The sequence below is a fragment of the Bemisia tabaci genome, chromosome 1 (assembly GCF_918797505.1).
Source record: "Bemisia tabaci chromosome 1, PGI_BMITA_v3".
NCBI lineage: Eukaryota > Metazoa > Arthropoda > Insecta > Hemiptera > Aleyrodidae > Bemisia > Bemisia tabaci.
The window spans coordinates 63,336,929-63,358,759 of NC_092793.1; the positions used below are offsets into that span (position 1 = coordinate 63,336,929).

Genomic DNA, 21,831 nt, shown 5'->3' on the forward strand with positions numbered 1-21,831 from the left:
TTGAGATTCAAAGGATAAAAGGTCTCCTAAAATTTGCCATTGCCATAGCTGCCTTCGAGTTCAGGGCCAAAATTTAAAATTTTGGAAATCTTTCAAAGAGATTACATTTGCATCATAGTCTGCAGGTCAAAAAGTTCATATTTCTTAAGTACCTACAGAAATTTCCATTGGACACTGCAAAATTCTTCTAACAATGCATACTGAGAACCCTCAATATTAACTTATCAGAAAATTTAATAAGAACTTATTAAACATGATATTATGATTACAAATAATCAAAAATTCTAAACAGTACACTTCAAGTCAACTCACAAGCAAGCCTTCTTGGTTTGATATAAGTATCTTTAATGCGCGGAAGGAGAAAATTCTCCTTTAGCAGCAAGATTTCGAGCAGTTTTAGTTTCTTTAGGTCTCACGACTTAAAATACACCTTTCAATGTCCAAAAATTGCAAATTTTTTGGAGTGTGGCATACGTATTTTAATTCAGGTGCTTACCTACACCCAGTCCAAAATTATAAAACCAAAATCACCATTAAGTACCAGTAGGCAACTGAAAAGTATGAAATTCGCTATGATGTCCTGGCATCACCTTACAATCCAATGGAAAAGTCAGCACTATTAGTGCTGCCCTGAAAACGCATCCAAGATGATTATGAAGGGTCCTTCTTATAGTTTACTAGATATTTCCAATGGCGTCTAGGGCTTGTGCTAGACAGCATTGTCAATTTTGGGTGACAAGAATAGGTATAGACCTATCAAACTATAAGATAATTAGATTGCATTATGCAAAAAGAAACCAAGACTATTCCAATGTCGCTTACATTGTGCAACTTCTCTTACCTTGCAAATATATACTGGTAATCTACACAAATTTTATCTTTACTCACAATATACTAAAAATTCAAGACGAAAATTACCTTTGTAAAGAGCCTCCAAAAAAATGACCTCTTTTCGGGAGCCCGGGGATTTCATTCGCATGAGACCTAAATGTAACCTCATGATGTGGCAAGCCTCCAGTAAAAATTTTAGCATGAGTATACATCTGGTTTCCAAGATACAGCGTTACTAAGTTTGCATATTTGAGTCTTAGTAATTTTCATTTTTCCATGGATTTCCTTTAAAAAACATTCTTTAGAGTAGACTTTAGGATACTCACACAAAGCGTAAATAGAATTTATGATAAAAAGAGTCCCTAATTAAAAGTTTTGACTCGTGAATAAGCCATGTTTTGGCAGTACAACGTTGAAAAGTTTATATTTTTGAGCTTTAAAAATACCCATTTTTTATAAGTTTCTCATTCACAATCCGATTTCAGTGAAGATTTAACTATATTATAAGACATGAAATCAAGGAGTAGTGATACTCGTGGATGCGTTAAATAATTTATATCAGCATGCGATTATACAGCGTTGCAAAGTTTACACAATGAAAATATCTATTTTATGTTGTTATTTTATTGGAGACCAGATAGAAAAAGTGTCGATGGTTAATATTGTGAAGCAAAATGTGGAGGACTTTCAGGAATCCATCGTGAAAATTTTTATTAAAAATGGCACTGTTGCCAATTTTATTTAGTTTTCTTTTGACATTAGATTATATAATAAGTTTATAATATGGATACTTCCAATAATCTGGTTGTAAAACGTAATTCAAGTGAGTTTAGGGAATATAATGAATGATTCAGCATCAGCATTGCTTTCAAAATATAAAAAATTCTGCGTCGACTTAGTTGCCAATTCAACCTTTTTTACGTGGAATGAAAAAACAAACATAGAATATAGAAGCATTTCAGTTTTTTTGGTAAAAATACATCTAAAAATCGAAAATACATGTGTTGTGCCTTGGAAAACAAAGTATCATCAACGTAAGGATAATAGATGTTAAAACAAACAAACAAACAATAAAACAATAAAACAATAAATAAATAAATAAATAAATAAATAAATAAATAAATAAAAAAACAATTTCAAAAATAATTTGAATAATTAAATCATTGTTGCGTTGATGTGTCAAAAAGTATTATTCCGGCATTATTATCTATTATTTTTTTCTTTTATGAGTTCTAAAAGTTCCATACTTCGTTAGGAAAAAAAATAAAACAACATATAAATAAGTTTTTATTTTAAAATCATATTATTGTTTATTCTTTGAAAAATATTATGAATTAACTTGGCAAAAGTGTTTTCGTCAAAACCAATTCTCACCTGAGACTGACATCAAACCTGGATATTTTGCCTTGATAAGAGTTATGATGCCCTTTAAAGTCGTCTTCAATTTAAAAAAAAAATTGTAATTCATAAAGCAAGTTGGCCAACGTTGCATCACCACCAGTCAAAGTATTCCTATTCAAACACGGACATACATCTAGAAATGACATAAATAGTCGATTGTATGCCTTAAATTTTACTAAATATCCACGAGAGCTGCTTTTTAAACTTGCTACTTAAAAATTACAAAAATTTTTAAAGCTCAGATATATGAACTTTGCAACGCTGTATCGTTAAAAATAAACTTACACTGCAGGTATAACTTTTACAGAAGACTTATCATAAAATTGCATCTAAACCCCATGAATATATTTCTCGGTGGCCACGAAATTCGATTTTTGATAGAAGACTTATCATGAAATTGCATCTAAGCCCCATGAATATATCTCTCTGTGGCCACGAAATTCGATTTTTGATTGAGAAACTTAACAAAATGGGCAATTTTCATAGGTCTGTGATGGAAGCTTTGCAACGTTGTACCTATCAACAGAATTCGCAGTATTATCGTATCAATAGAAATATGCATTTAATAATAACACTAACTATTCATAAAATGTCACAAAATATCATAAGATATTCAATGGAGTTGTTCAAACAAAATTAGGTACTTGAACATACGGGGTCCATTTCCACAGCCCCTCCCCCCACATTCGAATCTGAAATTAAAGATTATATCATAATATTGTGCTAATTTTGTGCTATATTGTGCTATTTTGTGCCGCAAATTAAAAATTTTGTGCTGCAAAATTGAGGGAGGGACGCTCCTCAAAATGGGGGGGGGGGGCTGTAGAGACGGTAGCCCCCCCCCTTTCGAATTTTCGAAAAAAAGGAATGCCATAATTTTGTGCTATTTTGTACCGTAAGAAAAAAATTTTGCCAGAGTATGCCATAATTTTGTGCTATTTTTTGCCGCAGTTAATGAAGTATGCCGTCAGTGTTTGCGAATTTTGTGCTAATTTGTGCCGCAGAAAAACGCTTCATTTTTGTAAATTTAGGGGGTAAACGGGCACATCAAATTTTGGGGGGCTGTGGAAATGTTTGCCCCCCTTTACTAACTTCTTGAAAAAAAAGTATGCCGTAATACTCTCCGCCGTAGTAAAGAAAATTTTGTGCTCCAAAATTAGGGGGCCTAAATACCACCCCAAGTTGAGGGGGAGGGTCGCAGGTGCGGCAGCCCCCCACCTTTGAATTTCGAGAAAAAAAGCACGTCATAATTTTGTGCTATTTTGTGCCGCAAAAAGAAAATTGTGTGCTCCAAAATTAGGGGGGTTAAATACCATTTCAAATTGGGGGGCTGTAGAAACGATAGCCCCCCACTCTCGAATTTCGAGGAAAAAAGCACGTCATAATTTTGTGCTATTTTGTGCCGCAAAAAGAAAATTTTGTGCTCCAAAATTAGGGGGTTTAAATACTACTTGAAATGGGAGACGGGGACTGTAAAACAAGTTAGCGCTCCGTCGGAACCCGAATCTTCCGCTCCGGAGTCGCAGGCTCGCAGGTAGCCGAAACCTTTAATAGCGCAGCGTGGTCACATCTCTCTCCGCTTTGACTTCTGCCCATGGAAACGGACGGAAAGGGCCAAGTACCGTGGCAACTGAAGAAACATCCGGGCGGGAGATCCGGCGCTCTATGCACGGGATATTTAAACAGAGAAATTTATCCTAATCATTAAGGAGCCTTTTCGGGGGTTATATACCGTTGGGTGTCAGCGAGTTCCAAATCGAATGTTATTCTACTGTTTTTATTTTGCACGCTACCGATTATTATTCACTGAATCGAACAGTTTTAAGAAATAAATGATTGGCTTTCATTTCAAAGCAACAACAATTTTGACCCGTATCCAGCGAAACATATCATAAAAGGACTATTTTTAAGAAATGTCTCAGAAAATGTGTTATCGTTGATTTCAAGACCTCCGAAATCTAGTTTCCATTAATTCACTGGAATTCGCCCTGTGCTCTTTTCCCATTTTTAATAACAAAATTCAGTTTTTCCACCATTTTTCTGTAGGTGCATGCCGATTTTTGGTTTTAAATAAAGTGCCCACACAATGTACATGCATATTTTTTTATAATGCCTTATTTATTTTAAAAAGCACTCAAGTCTTTCCTGCACATACCTCTGCTTGTCGACCACGGAACCAGAAGTGCTATTGCTTTTGTTCTTCATGATGGGCCATATTTAATTACCGGCCGCTGTGCATCCAACCCCCAAAGGGCCCGCTTCGCAGGCCTTTGTTGCTCAATTTAAGTATACCGGGGGCGCGCTATGATGTCTGGAAAATTGGATGAGTAAATACCATAACCTCTTAATTGGCAACACAGCAATCCTCTAGACCACTACTCGGCACGCTCGATATCGCTACTTACCGTATTGTCTTGCGCTTACCTGAATCTGACCCTCGAAATTTCAACCGACGATTTAGGCAGCTCGCCAGTACAATTTTTTTATATTTTCAAAAAAAGTTTTTTTAGTCTATATTTTCAAATTCGCGGTAAAATTTCGAGCAAATTGGTGGTCAAACCAAAGAAAATACGTGATTCTGCGGCATAGCAAGATCAATAGGATCGCATTTAGCAAACAGGAACCTGCCAAGTGGAAGGGGAGTTAAAATATTGTTTTTTCATAATTATCCAAGTAAAATCTACCAAAATAACAAATAGTTCTGGCTTCCCACCAAATAAGTTTTATTAATTTTGAGGGGAAATAATTCTGTAAATTTTCATACAGTACATACATTTCGTATTTGTAAGAGAAAAAAAGTAGTTGCACGATTTTGAAAACACTGTAATCACGCTGGCTCCTGTTTGCTAAACGCGGTCCAATATTTCTTCTGCTGAATTTGCAACTTGCTGACCGGCATCTCCGTTGTATGTATACAAATCATAAAAAAAGTTAGTTCATTGTAATCTGCTTCTTCCGCAGAATGTAAGTTTACTAAGAGAGTCAAAGTCGAAGCAAACTGAAAAATGTCATCAAATTTCTTTGGAGCTCCAATTGGCCATAGGAAAGGCCGACGGATTGAGATTCATTGATTCCGAGCGGTCTATTGTTATGTGTAAAAGAGACCGGCATTGGCCGAGATATGGTTTTGCTGGTGTCAGCGTGTGCTGGAAAAACCTCAGGTCCAGACATCATCGTATCGCGCCTTCAGTATAGAGCGTGACTATCCAGCGATTTTATTCCATTAGTAGCCAAGAAAGCCATGAGAATTACCCCGGTTGATCATCCAAACGAACTGAGACTAAAAAACCAGACTTCAATATCTCTAATTTGGTCAATTTTCCGCCAAATTTGAAATTCCCGTCATTTTTCATTGGAGGGAACTTCAAATTTTGCTTATTGCCCCTACCCTTGCCCAGCTCACCCGTCAACCCAATTAAGAGATTATGGTATTTACTCATCCGATTATCCAGACATCGTAGCGCGCCCTCAGTATACTTAAATTGAGAAACAAAGGCTTGCGATGCGGGCCCTTTGGGGGTTGGACTGCACAGCGGCCAGTAGTTAAAAATGAGCAAAGCAACAAAACAAAGAAGAGGCACAAAAGAACAAAAGCAATAGCACTTCTGGTTCCGTGGTCGACAAGCAAAGGTATGTGCAGGAAAGTGTTGCAAACAGCATTTAAGGAAAGGGCAAATGCTTTTTCAAGGAAGGAGGATTTGTGAGGCGTAAAAGGCGAAAATGAAACATACACTCCCCTTCCGCTAAAAAAAACCCCCAAAAAATCCGGAATTAGCCGCCCGATGGCATAACTCCACCCCCCCCCCCTCCCATAAATGAGGCTCTGTAAGCGGGCTCGTTTAAAGAAAATTGCCCGTTGATATCCGCAAAGATCATGTAAATCAGCCCAGTAGAACGCTAGAGCTAAGCGTTACCAAAACAAAAAATTTCGGAGACTTGAGTGCTTTTTAAAATAAATAAGGCATTATAAAAAAATATGCATGTACATTGTGTGGGCACTTTATTTAAAACCAAAAATCGGCATGCACCTACAGAAAAATGGTGGAAAAACTGAATTTTGTTATTAAAAATTGGAAAAGAGCACAGGGCGAATTCCAGTGAATTAATGGAAACTAGATTTCGGAGGTCTTGAAATCAACGATAACACATTTTCTGAGACATTTCTTAAAAATAGTCCTTTTATGATATGTTTCGCTGGATACGGGTCAAAATTGTTGTTGCTTTGAAATGAAAGCCAATCATTTATTTCTTAAAACTGTTCGATTCAGTGAATAATAATCGGTAGCGTGCAAAATAAAAACAGTAGAATAACATTCGATTTGGAACTCGCTGACACCCAACGGTATATAACCCCCGAAAAGGCTCCTTAATGATTAGGATAAATTTCTCTGTTTAAATATCCCGTGCATAGAGCGCCGGATCTCCCGCCCGGATGTTTCTTCAGTTGCCACGGTACTTGGCCCTTTCCGTCCGTTTCCATGGGCAGAAGTCAAAGCGGAGAGAGATGTGACCACGCTGCGCTATTAAAGGTTTCGGCTACCTGCGAGCCTGCGACTCCGGAGCGGAAGATTCGGGTTCCGACGGAGCGCTAACTTGTTTTACAGTCCCCGTCTCCCATTTCAAGTAGTATTTAAACCCCCTAATTTTGGAGCACAAAATTTTCTTTTTGCGGCACAAAATAGCACAAAATTATGACGTGCTTTTTTCCTCGAAATTCGAGAGTGGGGGGCTATCGTTTCTACAGCCCCCCAATTTGAAATGGTATTTAACCCCCCTAATTTTGGAGCACAAAATTTTCATTACTACGGCGGAGAGTATTACGGCATTCTTTTTTTTCAAGAAATTAATAAAGGGGGGCAAACATTTCCACAGCCCCCCAAAATTTGATGTGCCCGTTTACCCCCCTAAATTTCCAAAAATGAAGCGTTTTTCTGCGGCACAAAATAGCACAAAATTCGCAAACACTTACGGCATACTCCATTTCAAAGAAATCAAAAAGGGGGGCTAACAATACTACAGCCCCCCCAAATTTGATGTGCCCATTACCCCCCTTAAATTTGAAAAAAATTAATGTTCCGCTGCGGCAAAAAATAGCACAAAATTATGGCATACTCCTTTTCCGAGAAATCAAAACAGGGGGCAGGCATTTCTACAGCCCTCCCCCTCCCCCAATTTGGAATGCTGCTACCCCCCTTAATTTTGGAGCACAAAATTTTTTTCTTGCGGCACAAATAGCACAAAATTAGCACAAAATTATGACATTCCTTTTTTTCGAAAATTCGAAAGGAGGGGGACTACCGTTTCTACAGCCCCTCCCCCATTTTGAGGAGCGTTCCCCCCCCCCCCTCAATTTTGCAGCACAAAATTTTTAATTTGCGGCACAAAATAGCACAAAATTATGGTATAATTTTTTATTTAAGATTCGAATGTGGGGGGCTGTGGAAAAGGTCCCGAAAAGACGAGAATTTGAATGCTTAAATATGCTAACTTTGCAGCGCTGTACCTCGGAAACCAGACATATTCTCGAGCTAAAATTTTTACCGGAGGCTTGCCTCACCACAAGGTTTCGTTTAGGTCACTAACGAATGAAATCCCCGGATTCCCGAAAAGAGGCCAAAAAAGGCCCTATTTTTGGGAGGCTCTTTACTTTTTTGCATGATTTCAGTATTTTAATGCAAAGAATTTAAATTGCACAATCCTGGCAACATTTGAGTGCTCTTGGTTCCTTTATGCAAAGTGCAACCCAATAATCTTCCTCTAAAAGTTCTGATCTTGAAGCTCCACCAAACATTTATCATATTTCCTAGTTTTTCAAATTGTTTGTGAGCACACCAGATGTCTAGAAAATGTTTGCGTCTGGCTTAAAGTGTCACAACATTTCCGACTCCGGTTCAAAAATGTACTTAGGATTATAATTCCTTGTCAAAAACTAGTGCCCAGAAATACGCTGATCTCACAATTTTTATTATTGAGTTTTTTGCATGATAAATTCATTCCAGAAACTGAAAAGTATGGTAAATGTGATCCTCAGCATTTCTTTGACTTAGTTAAAAAAGATGGTAAAAGCAAAGGTGTTCTGTTTGTGATAAATCTTGATAATAAACATAAGTAATAATTAGTAAAATCAAAAGGAACCATGTAGAGCACAAATCTTGGGCACAAAATTCCTTATAGCACAAATACATATGTCCGATAATTCAGATATAGATAGTGCCGGCTTGGCACCCCTATACAGTGCACTTCGTGGGTACACCTCGAGGGTCATCCTAAGTAAATGACTTTCGTGCAGGTTAACTATTGTGCCTTTCAGGCATGCTCGTGCCCTAGTGGGTTTCCATCTACCTCTATTAATATTTCCAAGGTTGGCGAAGTTAGACATAGTTTTACATGATTTGCTTCTTGGAGAACTGATATTTCGTTAGGATTCACAGACTATGATTATGATTCTATTGCAAGGTGTTCAAATTATTTCCTATTTCTTGCCATCTGCATTATGATGATCTTGTATCCTTGTACAAATTACTTCATAGCTTCACTGATTCCTCTTTTTTCTTAAGTTCAGTGAGTATTCATGTTCTTTCCAGGAATTTCTGTGGGTTGGATTGCGTATGCATTACTTATACCTACTATCTTGGACAGCTTTAGGAATAGGTTAGATAACACCAGAATCTCAGATGTCACAAAAGGTTGTTTGGAATGGCTGGTACTTTGAGGTACCTATTTCAATCTGTTTCTAAAGGCTTCGCAAAGGAAAGTACTTGAGTTTCATAGTTTCTGGGTGATTTCTCAATAAAAGGAATAGTCGCGTCGTTGTCGGTTATCAACGACTCAGGGCAAAACCATTGAAAACCAAGTTGATAAACCAATGGGAATGATGTACCTGAACTTATCAATGCTAAAAACTATGATAAATTATGATTGTATTTAATAGTACCAGACTTTAAAGCCCGAAAATGTACAGTCGGTTTCGCGTCGCCAACCTCGATTTTAAAGCAGAAGAGCAATTTGTGGTAGTAAATCTGTCTGATCATGGATTCTTTGGCAATATTTGCTGAAAGGAACCTCTAATGATCAAAACGATTGCCATTTTGAACTAAATTATTTATTCTAAAGCAAGAAAAGTCATTGGAAAGAATGTCACTACATTCAGCAACATATTTTTGCAGTTTTATTAAGTGCGTTTATCTCGCCAAATAGAACCAGGAGTTTCAAAGCTGTCATCAAATTGTTTGCTGAAGTTTTCTCAAACAAAAAATTACTGATAAGTCAGCTTTTTCTACGATGAAGACTTCGATTTTTATGATAAAAACCTGTGTTTTTAGGTCCATAGCAATAATTACACACTACACAAGATCCTCAATTTCATAATATTAAACTAAACAAGAAGTCCCCAAAGTTTAGAATTGGCAAGTTTCATCTTTTGTATCATCTTAGATTTCACATTTTCAAGTGTCAATTACTCTGTGTCGGTTACCTAATCAGCATAATTTGGCCATGTTTGCATGGATCTCCAGCAGTCCTGCGGGAGGAGCTGATACCTGTGATTCAATGGCTTGTTTGTCAATCCCTACAACTTTGTACTGAATCAAAATAGTTCCTGCCAAAGCTGGAAAAAGGTAGTTAAATACCTTTAAAATGAAGTGATAAAATTTGTTTAAGGTGATTCGTCAAGCTCAAATGACGTGGTCGAAGTGGAGTGCAATATATCTCATCGATTAGGTTAAAAATCTCGGCAGATTTTGAATTTTTAGCTAAAACAAGGACGATAGCCCCTGCGCATGAACCTAAAGAATCATTCTAAACCCAAAAATCAGCAAAATTCAGAGAAATGAAAGCAGAATTGTGTTTGGAAAAAAACCTCGCATTTGATACAGAAATCGCTGGCTAAATCGAATGCGAGGTTTTATTCCAAACACTATTCTGCTTTCATTCCTCAGAATTTTGATGATTTTGGGGTTTAGAATGGTTCGTTAGGCTCATGCGCTGGGGCTACAGTCCTTTGTTTCACAAAAAATTCAAAATCGGCCGAGATTTTTGACTTAATCGATGCAATATGTCGCATGCCAGTTCGACCACGTCACTTGAGCTTGATGAATCACCTTAAAATTGGTGCACTTTCATTTTGAAAGTATTGCACATTTTAGCTATTCCTGTTATCATGAAATAACCTTTCTATGTTTACATTTCAGAATTCTTCTGCCCAGCTTATTTCAGTTTAACTTTGCACCTCTATGTTGATCAGAACCATCCGGTCTGGAATCAATAAATAAAGAGAATCTCCATCAGCAGCGCAATAAAACTGAAATTTCCATAAATTTCAATCTCGACATAGATCCGTCAGTCAAATGACCTGAAAGAGGCATCCTTCTTTCACCTTCAATATACTACGTAAAATGAAACGAACCATACTTAACACCCACCTTTGAACATTTTGTTCTCCGTTCGGAATCCTTCGCAGTTTGCGTCTCTTGAGAATTTTAACAGCTCTCCTGAAAAGTAGTTCTGAGTCCAACATTTCTTTAACTTTCCCATAACTACCCTCACCTAAAATATTGCCCATGACATATTTGCCTATCATTTTGCACCGTTTTTTCTTGGCACGATAAATGATTTGATTGGAATCAACCCGGTGGAAAAAATTCATGGTATCATCATAGCTCAGCCAGTTATGATTGGATCCATTTGACTCTAAATTAAAATGTACATTCTTGAGACTTCCTAATTCTCCATCTTCATCTGGAAACCCAGCAACTGATCGCTGATCACTCTGCTGGTATGAGATGCTGTCAGAGAACTTTGCTTCATCCGGGTCGCACTCTTCAATGGCCATCTTGCTGTCCATCACTACAATTGCATTGCAGACACAATTTTTCGATAAACACTCATTATTGAAGGTTAAATTTAAAATAAATGATCAGTCACCCGAAAGCCTGCCTTGCCATTTTAAACAATGACCTGACATCAAGAGCATTCAACACTCCAAAACAAGGAACAATTAAAAAGAGTATTTTGATTCAATAACGTATGAGACATGGAAAACATGGGCAGAAACCATTCAGAAACTGCCATATCACACTGAACATTCGAGACTAGATAAAAGAAAACCCAAAAGGGACCGGATTGAACAAGCAAAATAGAGATACGTATTGACCATAGAGTACAATAGAGTCGCAATGCACTGGAGCGCCGATGAAGCCGATTGAGCGTTTTTGCAGGCAAAGACCCCCTACGAATGAGCAGGCGATCACAGAGCGGGAGTAGCTGGTGGAGCGTGCATGAAGCTCGCTCGGACTCCATGATTATACTCTGTTGCTCTCTCCTCTCCTCTACTCTTTGCACATCACATAATGGCGCCAAGCACAAATTTCACTCTCGGAGAAAAATTAAACTGCTCAGCTCAGGGAATTGACCTTTTTGATCGGGATTAAATTTCTAAAAGAGTTCAAACCAAGTACTAACCAGGGTAATTCTCAAAATTCTTTGGCAAGACATTTTTCTGATATAATTTAAGGATTACCTAAGGAGGGAAAATCTTTAGCATATCTGGAGAAATCACAAGCTTGTGTGGGGGCCCCGCAGCGTAGAGTCCCTTTATACCCAGAGTAACGACAACTCACTTTTGGTTGGGCCAGGATTGGGCTGAAAGTGGCCTAAAAAAAAATCCAATTCTGATTGGTTCTCGCTCATGGAGGCCGAAACTAGTGCACCAAGATGGCGGTACCTCGTATGTGAACAAGAATAATGAAAATATTACCTAATTGTGGTTTATCAAGAGTAAATTGTTATTGCCATCGGTCCAAAATGAAAATAGATTAAGAAATTATTCACAAACCAATCTCATTTTCTTTTTAATTGATCAATTTGTTGATGTTGTTGTTTCTGTATGACAGACATCGCAGGATTCCTGATCCTTATCCCCCAATATCGTTCGTTTGAGTGCACTAGTTTCGGCCTCCATGGCCAGCCAAGGTCGGCCGCCAGTCAGCTGATAATCGAGTTGTCGTTACTCTGGGTATAAAGGGACTCTACCGCAGCGTTCTGAGGCATTGAAATCAAATTCTAAACGTACCTACTTACATTTTGAATTTTGATGGAAAATAAGGGGGGGAGGGGCTTCATTTATATCTGAGCCATGGGGATGCCAGATGATGAGGGATGAGTTTGAGGGTTTTTGCGCTCAGCAGAGATGTTTTCAGGAGCATTGGGGGAACTAGTTAGGAGGAGGGGGGGAGAAATATTACCCTCTCCTGACTTCAAGAAATATGAGGGCTTTTGCTAAGTTAGCTGTGTTGCTAGACTTTCATTGTGGAATTTGTAATTCTACCAAAAATATTTCCATGTGAAGATGAACCATCAAGCTAAAAATTTAACTCAGCATTTGCACAAATTTATAAATTTTTTTTTGTGGCACAATGGTACAACTTCTGGGAAACATCCTGTTAAAGGTAACGAGGCACTTAGCATATTTCTTGAAAAATTTGCTGAAAAAATATCTTTGCACATTTCTGCTTTTGATAACTTACCTACAAAAGTACATAACGATCCAAAAAGTGGTGAATTTTACCAGTCAGGCATCAAGGGGTGAAATATGGGAGCATAAATATAGCATTAGGTACCTAAGATGACATTTGAATCAGTGAGTTCGAAAATACACCAACTCGGAAAAAAAATTTTCAGGAAACACCTAAAACTTCGCAGCGGGCGAAGAAGTTAGTTTAAGAAAAACTTTTTTGGTGCCAAAGGACGCAAGAAGTACTCTAGAGACTTTAACGCACCAAGTTTCAGATACTGATTTTTCATAGTCTGCCCTGAAAAATTTATATTTTTTGACCTGAATAACGCTTGAATATTTATATAACTTGTTGGCACAAGGTATACTGAACCGAAAAAAGAAAACCGCATAATCGGATAGTCACCCGTTTCCCTTGATCGGCCAAAAATTGGTATTTCCAATGAAATTCTTCGATTCCTCCCTTTTCCCGTCGCTGTTTCGAGCACTTCCGATTGCAATTTCGAAACATCCTTTTGCGTGCAGATGCTCTACTTATCCATAAGTGTTACTAAACCATAAAAAAGTGAAAATCGAAAAAAACCCGTGTTGGAGTGTTTCCGAACTCACTGATTCATTTTACATAATTGGAAACATGATTATTTGGATAGATAAGGTGGGGAGACGGCAGACGATAGGATGGGTTAGAGTAGGTATTGGTTAGAGAGTGCTCGAACTGCTCTGAGTTCCCGTCGCGCCACGCAGCCATCTTGCCTGCTCATTCCGAGGGGGTCTTTGCCTGCAAAAAGTAAACATCGATGAAGCCACTTTTGGAGGCTGTTTTGTCCAGTTCTCCGTAGAGTCCCTTTATACTGAGAGTCAAGACAATTTGAATCCATTTCTGATTGGTTCCCGTATTTTAGGCCTTCACAGTGTCACAAACGGGAATAAAGATTACAGTTTCACCGATTGCAAAGATTATAATCTGGAATGGACCGGGGAATTACGGGTTCGGCAAGGAACAAACGGAATGAGGGAAGGAACGAAGAAAGGAATTCGAGAATGGGCCGATCAAAGATTACGAAAAACGTTCGATTTCTGTAATCTTTATTCCCGTTTGTGACATCCATGAGCCGAATTGTCTTGACTCTCAGTATAAACTAAAGGGACTCTAGTTCTCCGGTGCAAAGACATGAGCTATGTTTATGCGAGCCTCTTAACCTAACTTCAATCGAAACCTGAGTTTGAAACCAAGGTTCAAATCGGGCTAAAGATAGCTACAACGGCCGTCAACTACAATGAGCACCGTATCCGGGTACGGCGCTCCGCCGCACACTGGGCTCGGGTCCCGCCAAATGCTATTCCACGCAGGCGACCCCATCTCCATTCGACTCCTCAACATTGTAAAAGAACTATTGGACGCCCTTCCCCCCCCCCCCCCCCCCCAAGAACAATTACTAGGAAAGATTAGTTAATTTATTGAAGAGCTTCTCCGAATACCTTAATGGCCGTAGATTATGATTTCAATCATGACATGAGGAATTCTTACGAATCTCTTCGATGGAATGAAACGCCTGGAACCTGGAACAAAAATCTCACTAACACCCCCTCCCCCCCCCCCTCCCCACAACCCCCGGAGGAAATTATTTTTCCAAGGGAAGACTGTTTGCATGTCCATTCGGTCTGGGGGCTGAAATCTACTCAAGAGCACCCTCGGAGTCCGATCACGCAGAAAAAAAATTAAGTCTCCGCGTAAAATCTCGGAAAATTATCTATTCTTTACGGCTATCTATATTCCTTACCTACAACGAGGAAATAATTTTTCCAAGGGAAAACTGTTGCATGTCCATTCGGTTTGGGGGCTGAAACCAACTCGGGAGCATCCAAGGAGTCCAACTAAGCAAAAAAATTAACATCAGGTCACCGCGGAAAATCTCGGAAAATTCTCTGTTCTTAACGGGTACCTATATTCCTTACCTACAACGAGGAAATAATTTTTCCAAGGGAAAACTGCTGCATGTCCATTCGGTTTGGGGGCATGAAAAGTCAATGAGCAACGATTGGGTGATATTATTAGGTATTTTCATTATTCTTCTTATTTTTTTATCCTTTTTTTTCCTTTTTTTTCCTCAGAGGATTTCTCCTGCTATTGAGAACACATGAGAACCCAAGACGAGTCGCAGAATAGAGTCTTGGTTCCTTTTCATGCCCTAAACATTAAAAATTTTAAAGATTTATTATTCTTACAAATTATAAGATTATTATTAAGAATTAATTTTTTTTTTTTTTTTTTTTTTTTAACTCGGAAGAGGGAACACTTCCGGTACAAGTATCACTGACGGGCCAAAGACCAAAGTCTACACATACTATCTTGCTTGAATACAGTAAATGTTATTTTAAAGCAAAATTGAAAAATGTTTTAAATAATTTAAATTCTAAGTGAAATCAAAAAATTACTCGATATTGAGAAACGACCTGACAATACTTGAAATCCGAGAGCTTTTCCGGGAAACCTTGGGTGATGTGCATATAATGTTTGCACAGACATTGGTAGATATTCACCCTGGCACTAGGTACGCTCGAAAGAAAAAATACCGTTGTAAGCGAGAAAATAGTGTGAAGATTCGCGATTTTCCGACGTCATCATCACACAAAAACCGTATCGGCTACAGTAAATCCGAGAGCTTTTCCGGGAAAACGTAGGTGATGTGCAAAAGATTTGTGCGCGGATATTCGTACCCACCACTCAAAGCTATATGCTCCGAGGAAAAAAATCCGTTGTTAACGTGAAAATTCTCGAGAAAATAATGGTTTTCCCGAGCACCCTCGTATCAATGCCCTAGTACCTACTATGAATCCGAGAGCTTTTCCGGGAAAACGTAGGTGATGTGCAAAAGATTTGTGCGCGGATATTCGTACCCACCACTCAAAGCTATATGCTCCGAGGAAAAAAATCCGTTGTTAACGTGAAAATTCTCGAGAAAATAATGGTTTTCCCGAGCAACCTCCTATCAATGCCCTAGTACCTACTATGAATCCGAGAGCTTTTCCGGGAAAACGTAGGTGATGTGCAAAAGATTTGTGCGCGGATATTCGTACCCACCACTCAAAGCAATATGCTCCGAAGAAAAAAATTCGTGGTTAACGTGAAAATTCTCGAGAAAATAATGGTTTTCCCAAGCAACCTTGTATCAATCCCCCATTACCTACAACGAATCCGAGAGCTTTTCCGGGGAAACTTAGGTGATGTGCATAAGATTTGTGTGCGGATATTCGTACCCACCACTCAAAGCAATATGCTCCGAGGAAAAAAATCCGTTCTTGACGTGAAATTTCTTGAAAAAATTACGGTTTTCCCGAGTAGCCTCGTTTCAATGCCCTATTGACTACAATGAATCCGAGGGTTCTCCGTGGAAACTTAGGTGATGTGCATATGATTTGTGTGCGGATATTCGTACCCACCATTCAAAGCAATATGCTCAGAGGAAAAAAATTCGTGGTTAACGTGAAAATTCTCGAGAAAATTATGGTTTTCCCGAGCAACCTCGTATCCATGCCCTATCACCGAAAATGAATCCGAGGGGTTTTCCGGGAAAATTGAGGTGATGACATAACATTTGTGCCCGAATATACACACCCACCACTCAAAGCAATATCCTTAAAGGAAAAAAATTTGTGGTTATCCTGAAAATTCTCGAGAAAATTAGAGATTTCCCGAGGAACCTTCATATCAATCCCCACATCCTACAACGTAAGAAAGAGCTTTTCCGGGATAACTAAAGTGATGTGCAAAAGACTTGTGCGCGGATATTCGTACCCACAACTTAAAGCAATGTGATCCGAAGAAAAAAATCCGTTGTTAATTTTCTTCAGAAAATTACGGTTTTCCCGAGCAGCCTCGTATCAATGCCCTATTACCTACTATGAATCCGAGAGCTTTTCCGGGAAAACGTAGGTGATGTGCAAAAGATTTGTGCGCATATATTCGTACCCACCACTCAAAGCAATATGCTCCGAAGAAAAAAATTCGTGGTTAACGTGAAAATTCTTGGGAAAATAATGGTTTTCCCGAGCAACCTCGTATCAATGCCCTAGTACCTACTATGAATCCGAGAGCTTTTCCGGGAAAACGTAGGTGATGTGCAAAAGATTTGTGCGTGGATATTCGTACCCACCACTCAAAGCAATATGCTCCGAAGAAAAAAATTCGTGGTTAACGTGAAAATTCTCGAGAAAATAATGGTTTTCCCAAGCAACCTTGTATCAATCCCCCATTACCTACAACGAATCCGAGAGCTTTTCCGGGGAAACTTAGGTGATGTGCATAAGATTTGTGTGCGGATATTCGTACCCACCACTCAAAGCAATATGCTCCGAGGAAAAAAATCCGTTCTTGACGTGAAATTTCTTGAAAAAATTACGGTTTTCCCGAGTAGCCTCGTTTCAATGCCCTATTGACTACAATGAATCCGAGGGTTTTCCGTGGAAACTTAGGTGATGTGCATATGATTTGTGTGCGGATATTCGTACCCACCATTCAAAGCAATATGCTCAGAGGAAAAAAATTCGTGGTTAACGTGAAAATTCTCGAGAAAATTATGGTTTTCCCGAGCAACCTCGTATCCATGCCCTATCACCGAAAATGAATCCGAGGGGTTTTCCGGGAAAATTGAGGTGATGACATAACATTTGTGCCCGAATATACACACCCACCACTCAAAGCAATATCCTTAAAGGAAAAAAATTTGTGGTTATCCTGAAAATTCTCGAGAAAATTACAGATTTCCCGAGGAACCTTCATATCAATCCCCACATCCTACAACGTTAGAAAGAGCTTTTCCGGGATAACTAAAGTGATGTGCAATTGAATTGTGCGCGGATATTCGTACCCACAACTTAAAGCAATATGATCCGAAGAAAAAAATCCGTTGTTAATTTTCTTCAGAAAATTACGGTTTTCCCGAGCAGCCTCGTATCAATGCCCTATTACCTACTATGAATCCGAGAGCTTTTCCGGGAAAACGTAGGTGATGTGCAAAAGATTTGTGCGCGATATTCGTACCCACCACTCAAAGCAATATGCTCCGAAGAAAAAAATTCGTGGTTAACGTGAAAATTCTTGGGAAAATAATGGTTTTCCCGAGCAACCTCGTATCAATGCCCTAGTACCTACTATGAATCCGAGAGCTTTTCCGGGAAAACGTAGGTGATGTGCATATGATTTGTGCGCGGATATTCGTACCCACCACTCAAAGCAATATGCTCCGCGGAAAAAAATCCGTTGTTAACGTGAAAATTCTTGAGAAAATTATGGTTTTCCCGAGCAACCTCGTATCAATGCCCTATTACCTACTAAGAATCCGAGAGCTTTTCCGGGAAAACGTAGGTGATGTGCAAAAGATTTGTGCGCGGACATTCGTACCCACTACTCAAAGCAATATGCTCCGAAGAAAAAAATCCGTTGTTAACGTGAAAATTCTCGAGAAAATTATGGTTTTCCCGAGCAACCTCGTATCAATGCCCTATTACCTACTATGAATCCGATAGCTTTTCCGGGAAAACGTAGGTGATGTGCAAAAGATTTGTGCGCGGACATTCGTACCCACTACTCAAAGCAATATGCTCCGAAGAAAAAAATCCCTTGTTAACGTGAAAATTCTTGAGAAAAGAATGGTTTTCTCGAGCAGCCTCGTATCAATGCCCTATTACCTACAACGAATCCGAGAGCTTTTCCGGGAAAACTAGCGTGATGTGCATATGATTTGTTCGCGGATATTCGTACCCACCACTCAAAGCAATATGCTCCGAAGAAAAAAATCCGTTGTTAACGTGAAAATTCTTGAGAAAATTATGGTTTTCCCGAGCAGCCTCGTATCAATGCCCTATTACCTACGACGTATCGGAGGGGTTTCCGGGAAAACTGAGGTGATGTGCATGATTATTGTGCGCAAATATCATACCCACCACTTAAAGCAATATGTTTAGAGGAAAAAAGGTGTTGTCAACATGAAAATTCGCGAGAAAATTCGAGATGTACCGAGGAACCTTCACATATCAATCCCCATCACATATAATGAATCTGATGGTTTTTCCGGGAAAACAGAGGTGATGCTGATGTCCATAGGTAATATCTGTGCGCAAATATTCATACCTGGGTGAATTCAAATAAGGGTCAAATTCCAGGTTCAATTTCCTCCCAAAATTTTTTTGGTGATTTTTTGGGTAAACCTAAATTTATTTTGACTATCATTAGGTGTAGACTTAGGAAATATAGCTCGTCGAGCTTAATAGTTGGGCTTAAACCCGAATATCCACCGTCAAATGTATCACTTCCCAAAATTTGCTCTAATTTTGCCTGATTTCCCAAATTTTCATCTCAGAGGTGACATATAATACTTTTAATTGAAAATTGAACACAATTGTCATAAAAGCATCGTCGAGCACTACCTAAATTAAAGCATACCTAATTGAAAACATGCAACCCTTTCATATCTTTGCAGAACCAAAAAAATTGAGAAAAAATTCATCCGTCATGAAAGATATCTGGAGCTTATTCTGCTTGTCTTTTACACAGTTCCGTCTGTTTATCACAATGCGCACTGTTTTTCTTTAACACGAGAAGAAGATTTTATTTCTTGGAATATTGCAATACAAAATGGATCGAAAACACCGAATTTTAAAACTTCGAGTGGGCGTGTACCCGCTGAAGTGGAGATAAAACCAGGAAAAGTTTGAGGACTTGCTTTAACATAACAATTACACCGTTCAACGGTTTTTTTTTTGGGGGGGGGGGATTTCCGAAGATTTGCCAATGGTTTCGGAGTAGATTTTTGGCGCTGATTCTGAAGAACACCTTCATTTACCTGTATCAGTGCGATTTATCCTGAGAAAGTTCGGAATTTTTCCGGAGAAATCGGAATTTTCCTTAAAAATCTAGCTTTTCCAGAAATTCAATTTTCCGGGAGAATCTGTGCACGATGGAATAAACCCACGAATTTTCCGATTTTGTAGCCTTAGATACATAAGAAACCCTATTGTACCCCTATTAAAATTTCCTTTCTTTTCCCAATACCAAGGTTTTCCGGTCCAGTTTCATTAAAATCAATCAATTATTCACCGAGATAGTGTTTTAAGCCACGGCCGCCATCTTGGATTTTCGAATCTTGGAAATTTGACTAAAATTCGAGTTCCCCATTCAAAAATACCCGCGGGTACCGAGTTTCGCGTAAATCGATTGAAGGCGAACTCGACGGAATGAGTGAATGCAGTGATACTCGAGCCTTAAACAAATTCATGCCTTAATTTCCTTCATCAAATCACTCATAATTGAATGTATGTCCTGTGCCTAAATTTTATCAGTTTTGGGCAGTCTTTCGTGTTATCTGAATTGTTGCGTGCGAAGCACGTACGGGCTGCTAGTTATGAATAGAACAATCTGTAGGATTATTTTTTTATGAGGAACACTTTTAGTATTTTTTTTTTAATTTATTAGAAAAAGTATTTTTTTTACAGGTTCAGCGAATTTTACTTGTTTTGTAAAAAAGCCAAGAGTTCCCAAATGCCTACGGGACTTTAACTGGCCAGGATAAAATTTTTACTTTCCAGACCCCTTTTGATTTTTCTCCGATATCGTAGATAAATTTTTATGAGATGCTTAAACAAATACAAAAGGTCCCACTGTAAGCTTTTTTTGTGAAATATGGATATTAAAGGGTTAAAAGGACTTAAATTAACATACTTCAAGTGCCTTCGAGACTTTAACTGACCAGTATAAAAGTTTTACTTTCAGAACTCCTCTAGGTTTTTCTCCGATATCGTAGATTAATATTTATGAAATGCTTAAAAAAATTCAAAACGGTCCACTGTAAGCTTTTTTTTGTTAAATATAGATATGAAAGGATCCAAAGGACTTAAACCAAGAGTTCCCAAATGCATACGAAACTTTACCTGGCCAGGATAAAATTTTTACTTTCCAAACCCCTTTTAATTTTTCTCCGATATCGAAGATATATTTTTATGAGATGCTTAAACAAATACAAAAGGTCCCACTGTAAGCTTTTTTTTTAGGAAATATGGATATTTTGGATTCAAAAGACTTGAATCAAGAGTCTTTAAATGCCTTCGAGACTTTAACTGGCCAGTATAAAAGTTTTACTTTCAGAACCTGTCTTTGACCTAACCCAACCCAACCCAACCTAACCTAACCTAACCCAACCCTACCTAACCGAACCAAACCTAACCTAACCTAACCAAAAAGCGTGTGAAAAGCCGATTGAGCACCGGGGAGACCTCGGGCGGGCGAGATCGCAGGTGGAATCATGAAACGTCATCGTTACCACGGTGGACCGCCATCTTCTTCGGCTGGCTGAGTGCCCGGGCGATTTGAAAACGATAGTACCTGGTCCGCCGTGAAAAGGTGCGGATTGAGGGCTTTGAGCGTATTTGGCTCAACCGATCCGTGAAGCGAATTGGCTGCTAAACGAAGAAATGCTTGATACTTCCTAACTTTTTCAATGTTTGAGCTGATGGTCCAGTTTGGTCGGTTGTTCTAATGATCGACGTCATTGGGCCGGGATGTTGTGACCAGAGATGGAAAGTGAAATTTCACGTTTTGAAATTTCATGAAATTTCACAAGGCTCGAATAAATTTCACAAAAGTTGAAATTTATTAATTTTTTTTAAGAATTATTTATTGAACCTTTGAAGGTCTGAAAGCATTTCAGATGGTCTTTCTGTTGATGCTGCGGTGTTATGCTACTCTACTGAAGGTGCCAGACACAAAGAGGGGGCAAAAAGGGGAGTTTAGAGAGAAAAACCCAACCTGACCTCTAAATTAAACGAAAACATTTGCAACGCGCGAATGTTTTATGGCTTGGGGTAAAAAATTTCAAAATTTAGAATCACTGTTTCTACGCGTTTCTTAGCCTCCTGAATGTATCCCCAGAAGTTTCAATATATTTCATGAAATTTCGTGAAATTTCATTCGAATAAATTTCATGAAATTTTCCATCTCTGGTTGTGACCCCCCGAGAAGTTCTCTCAACAGCTAAAAAGTCCTCGCAGTCTAAAATTTCTCACAATGGTCCTAACCGGAACATTTTAACTCAAGC

General features: G+C 38.7%; 1 protein-coding gene across 1 annotated transcript in view; it reads right to left on the reverse strand.

Moving 5' to 3' along the window:
- Window positions 1–11,403, reverse strand: part of Lkb1 (Lkb1/serine/threonine kinase 11) — a 67,899-nt gene extending 56,496 nt beyond the window's left edge. Inside the window, exon 1 of the mRNA XM_072305096.1 lies at window positions 10,653–11,403. Coding sequence (XP_072161197.1) covers window positions 10,653–11,074 — 422 coding nt within the window. The 5' untranslated portion in view covers window positions 11,075–11,403. The remainder of the gene's footprint in view (window positions 1–10,652) is intronic.
- Window positions 11,404–21,831: the final 10,428 nt, after the last annotated feature.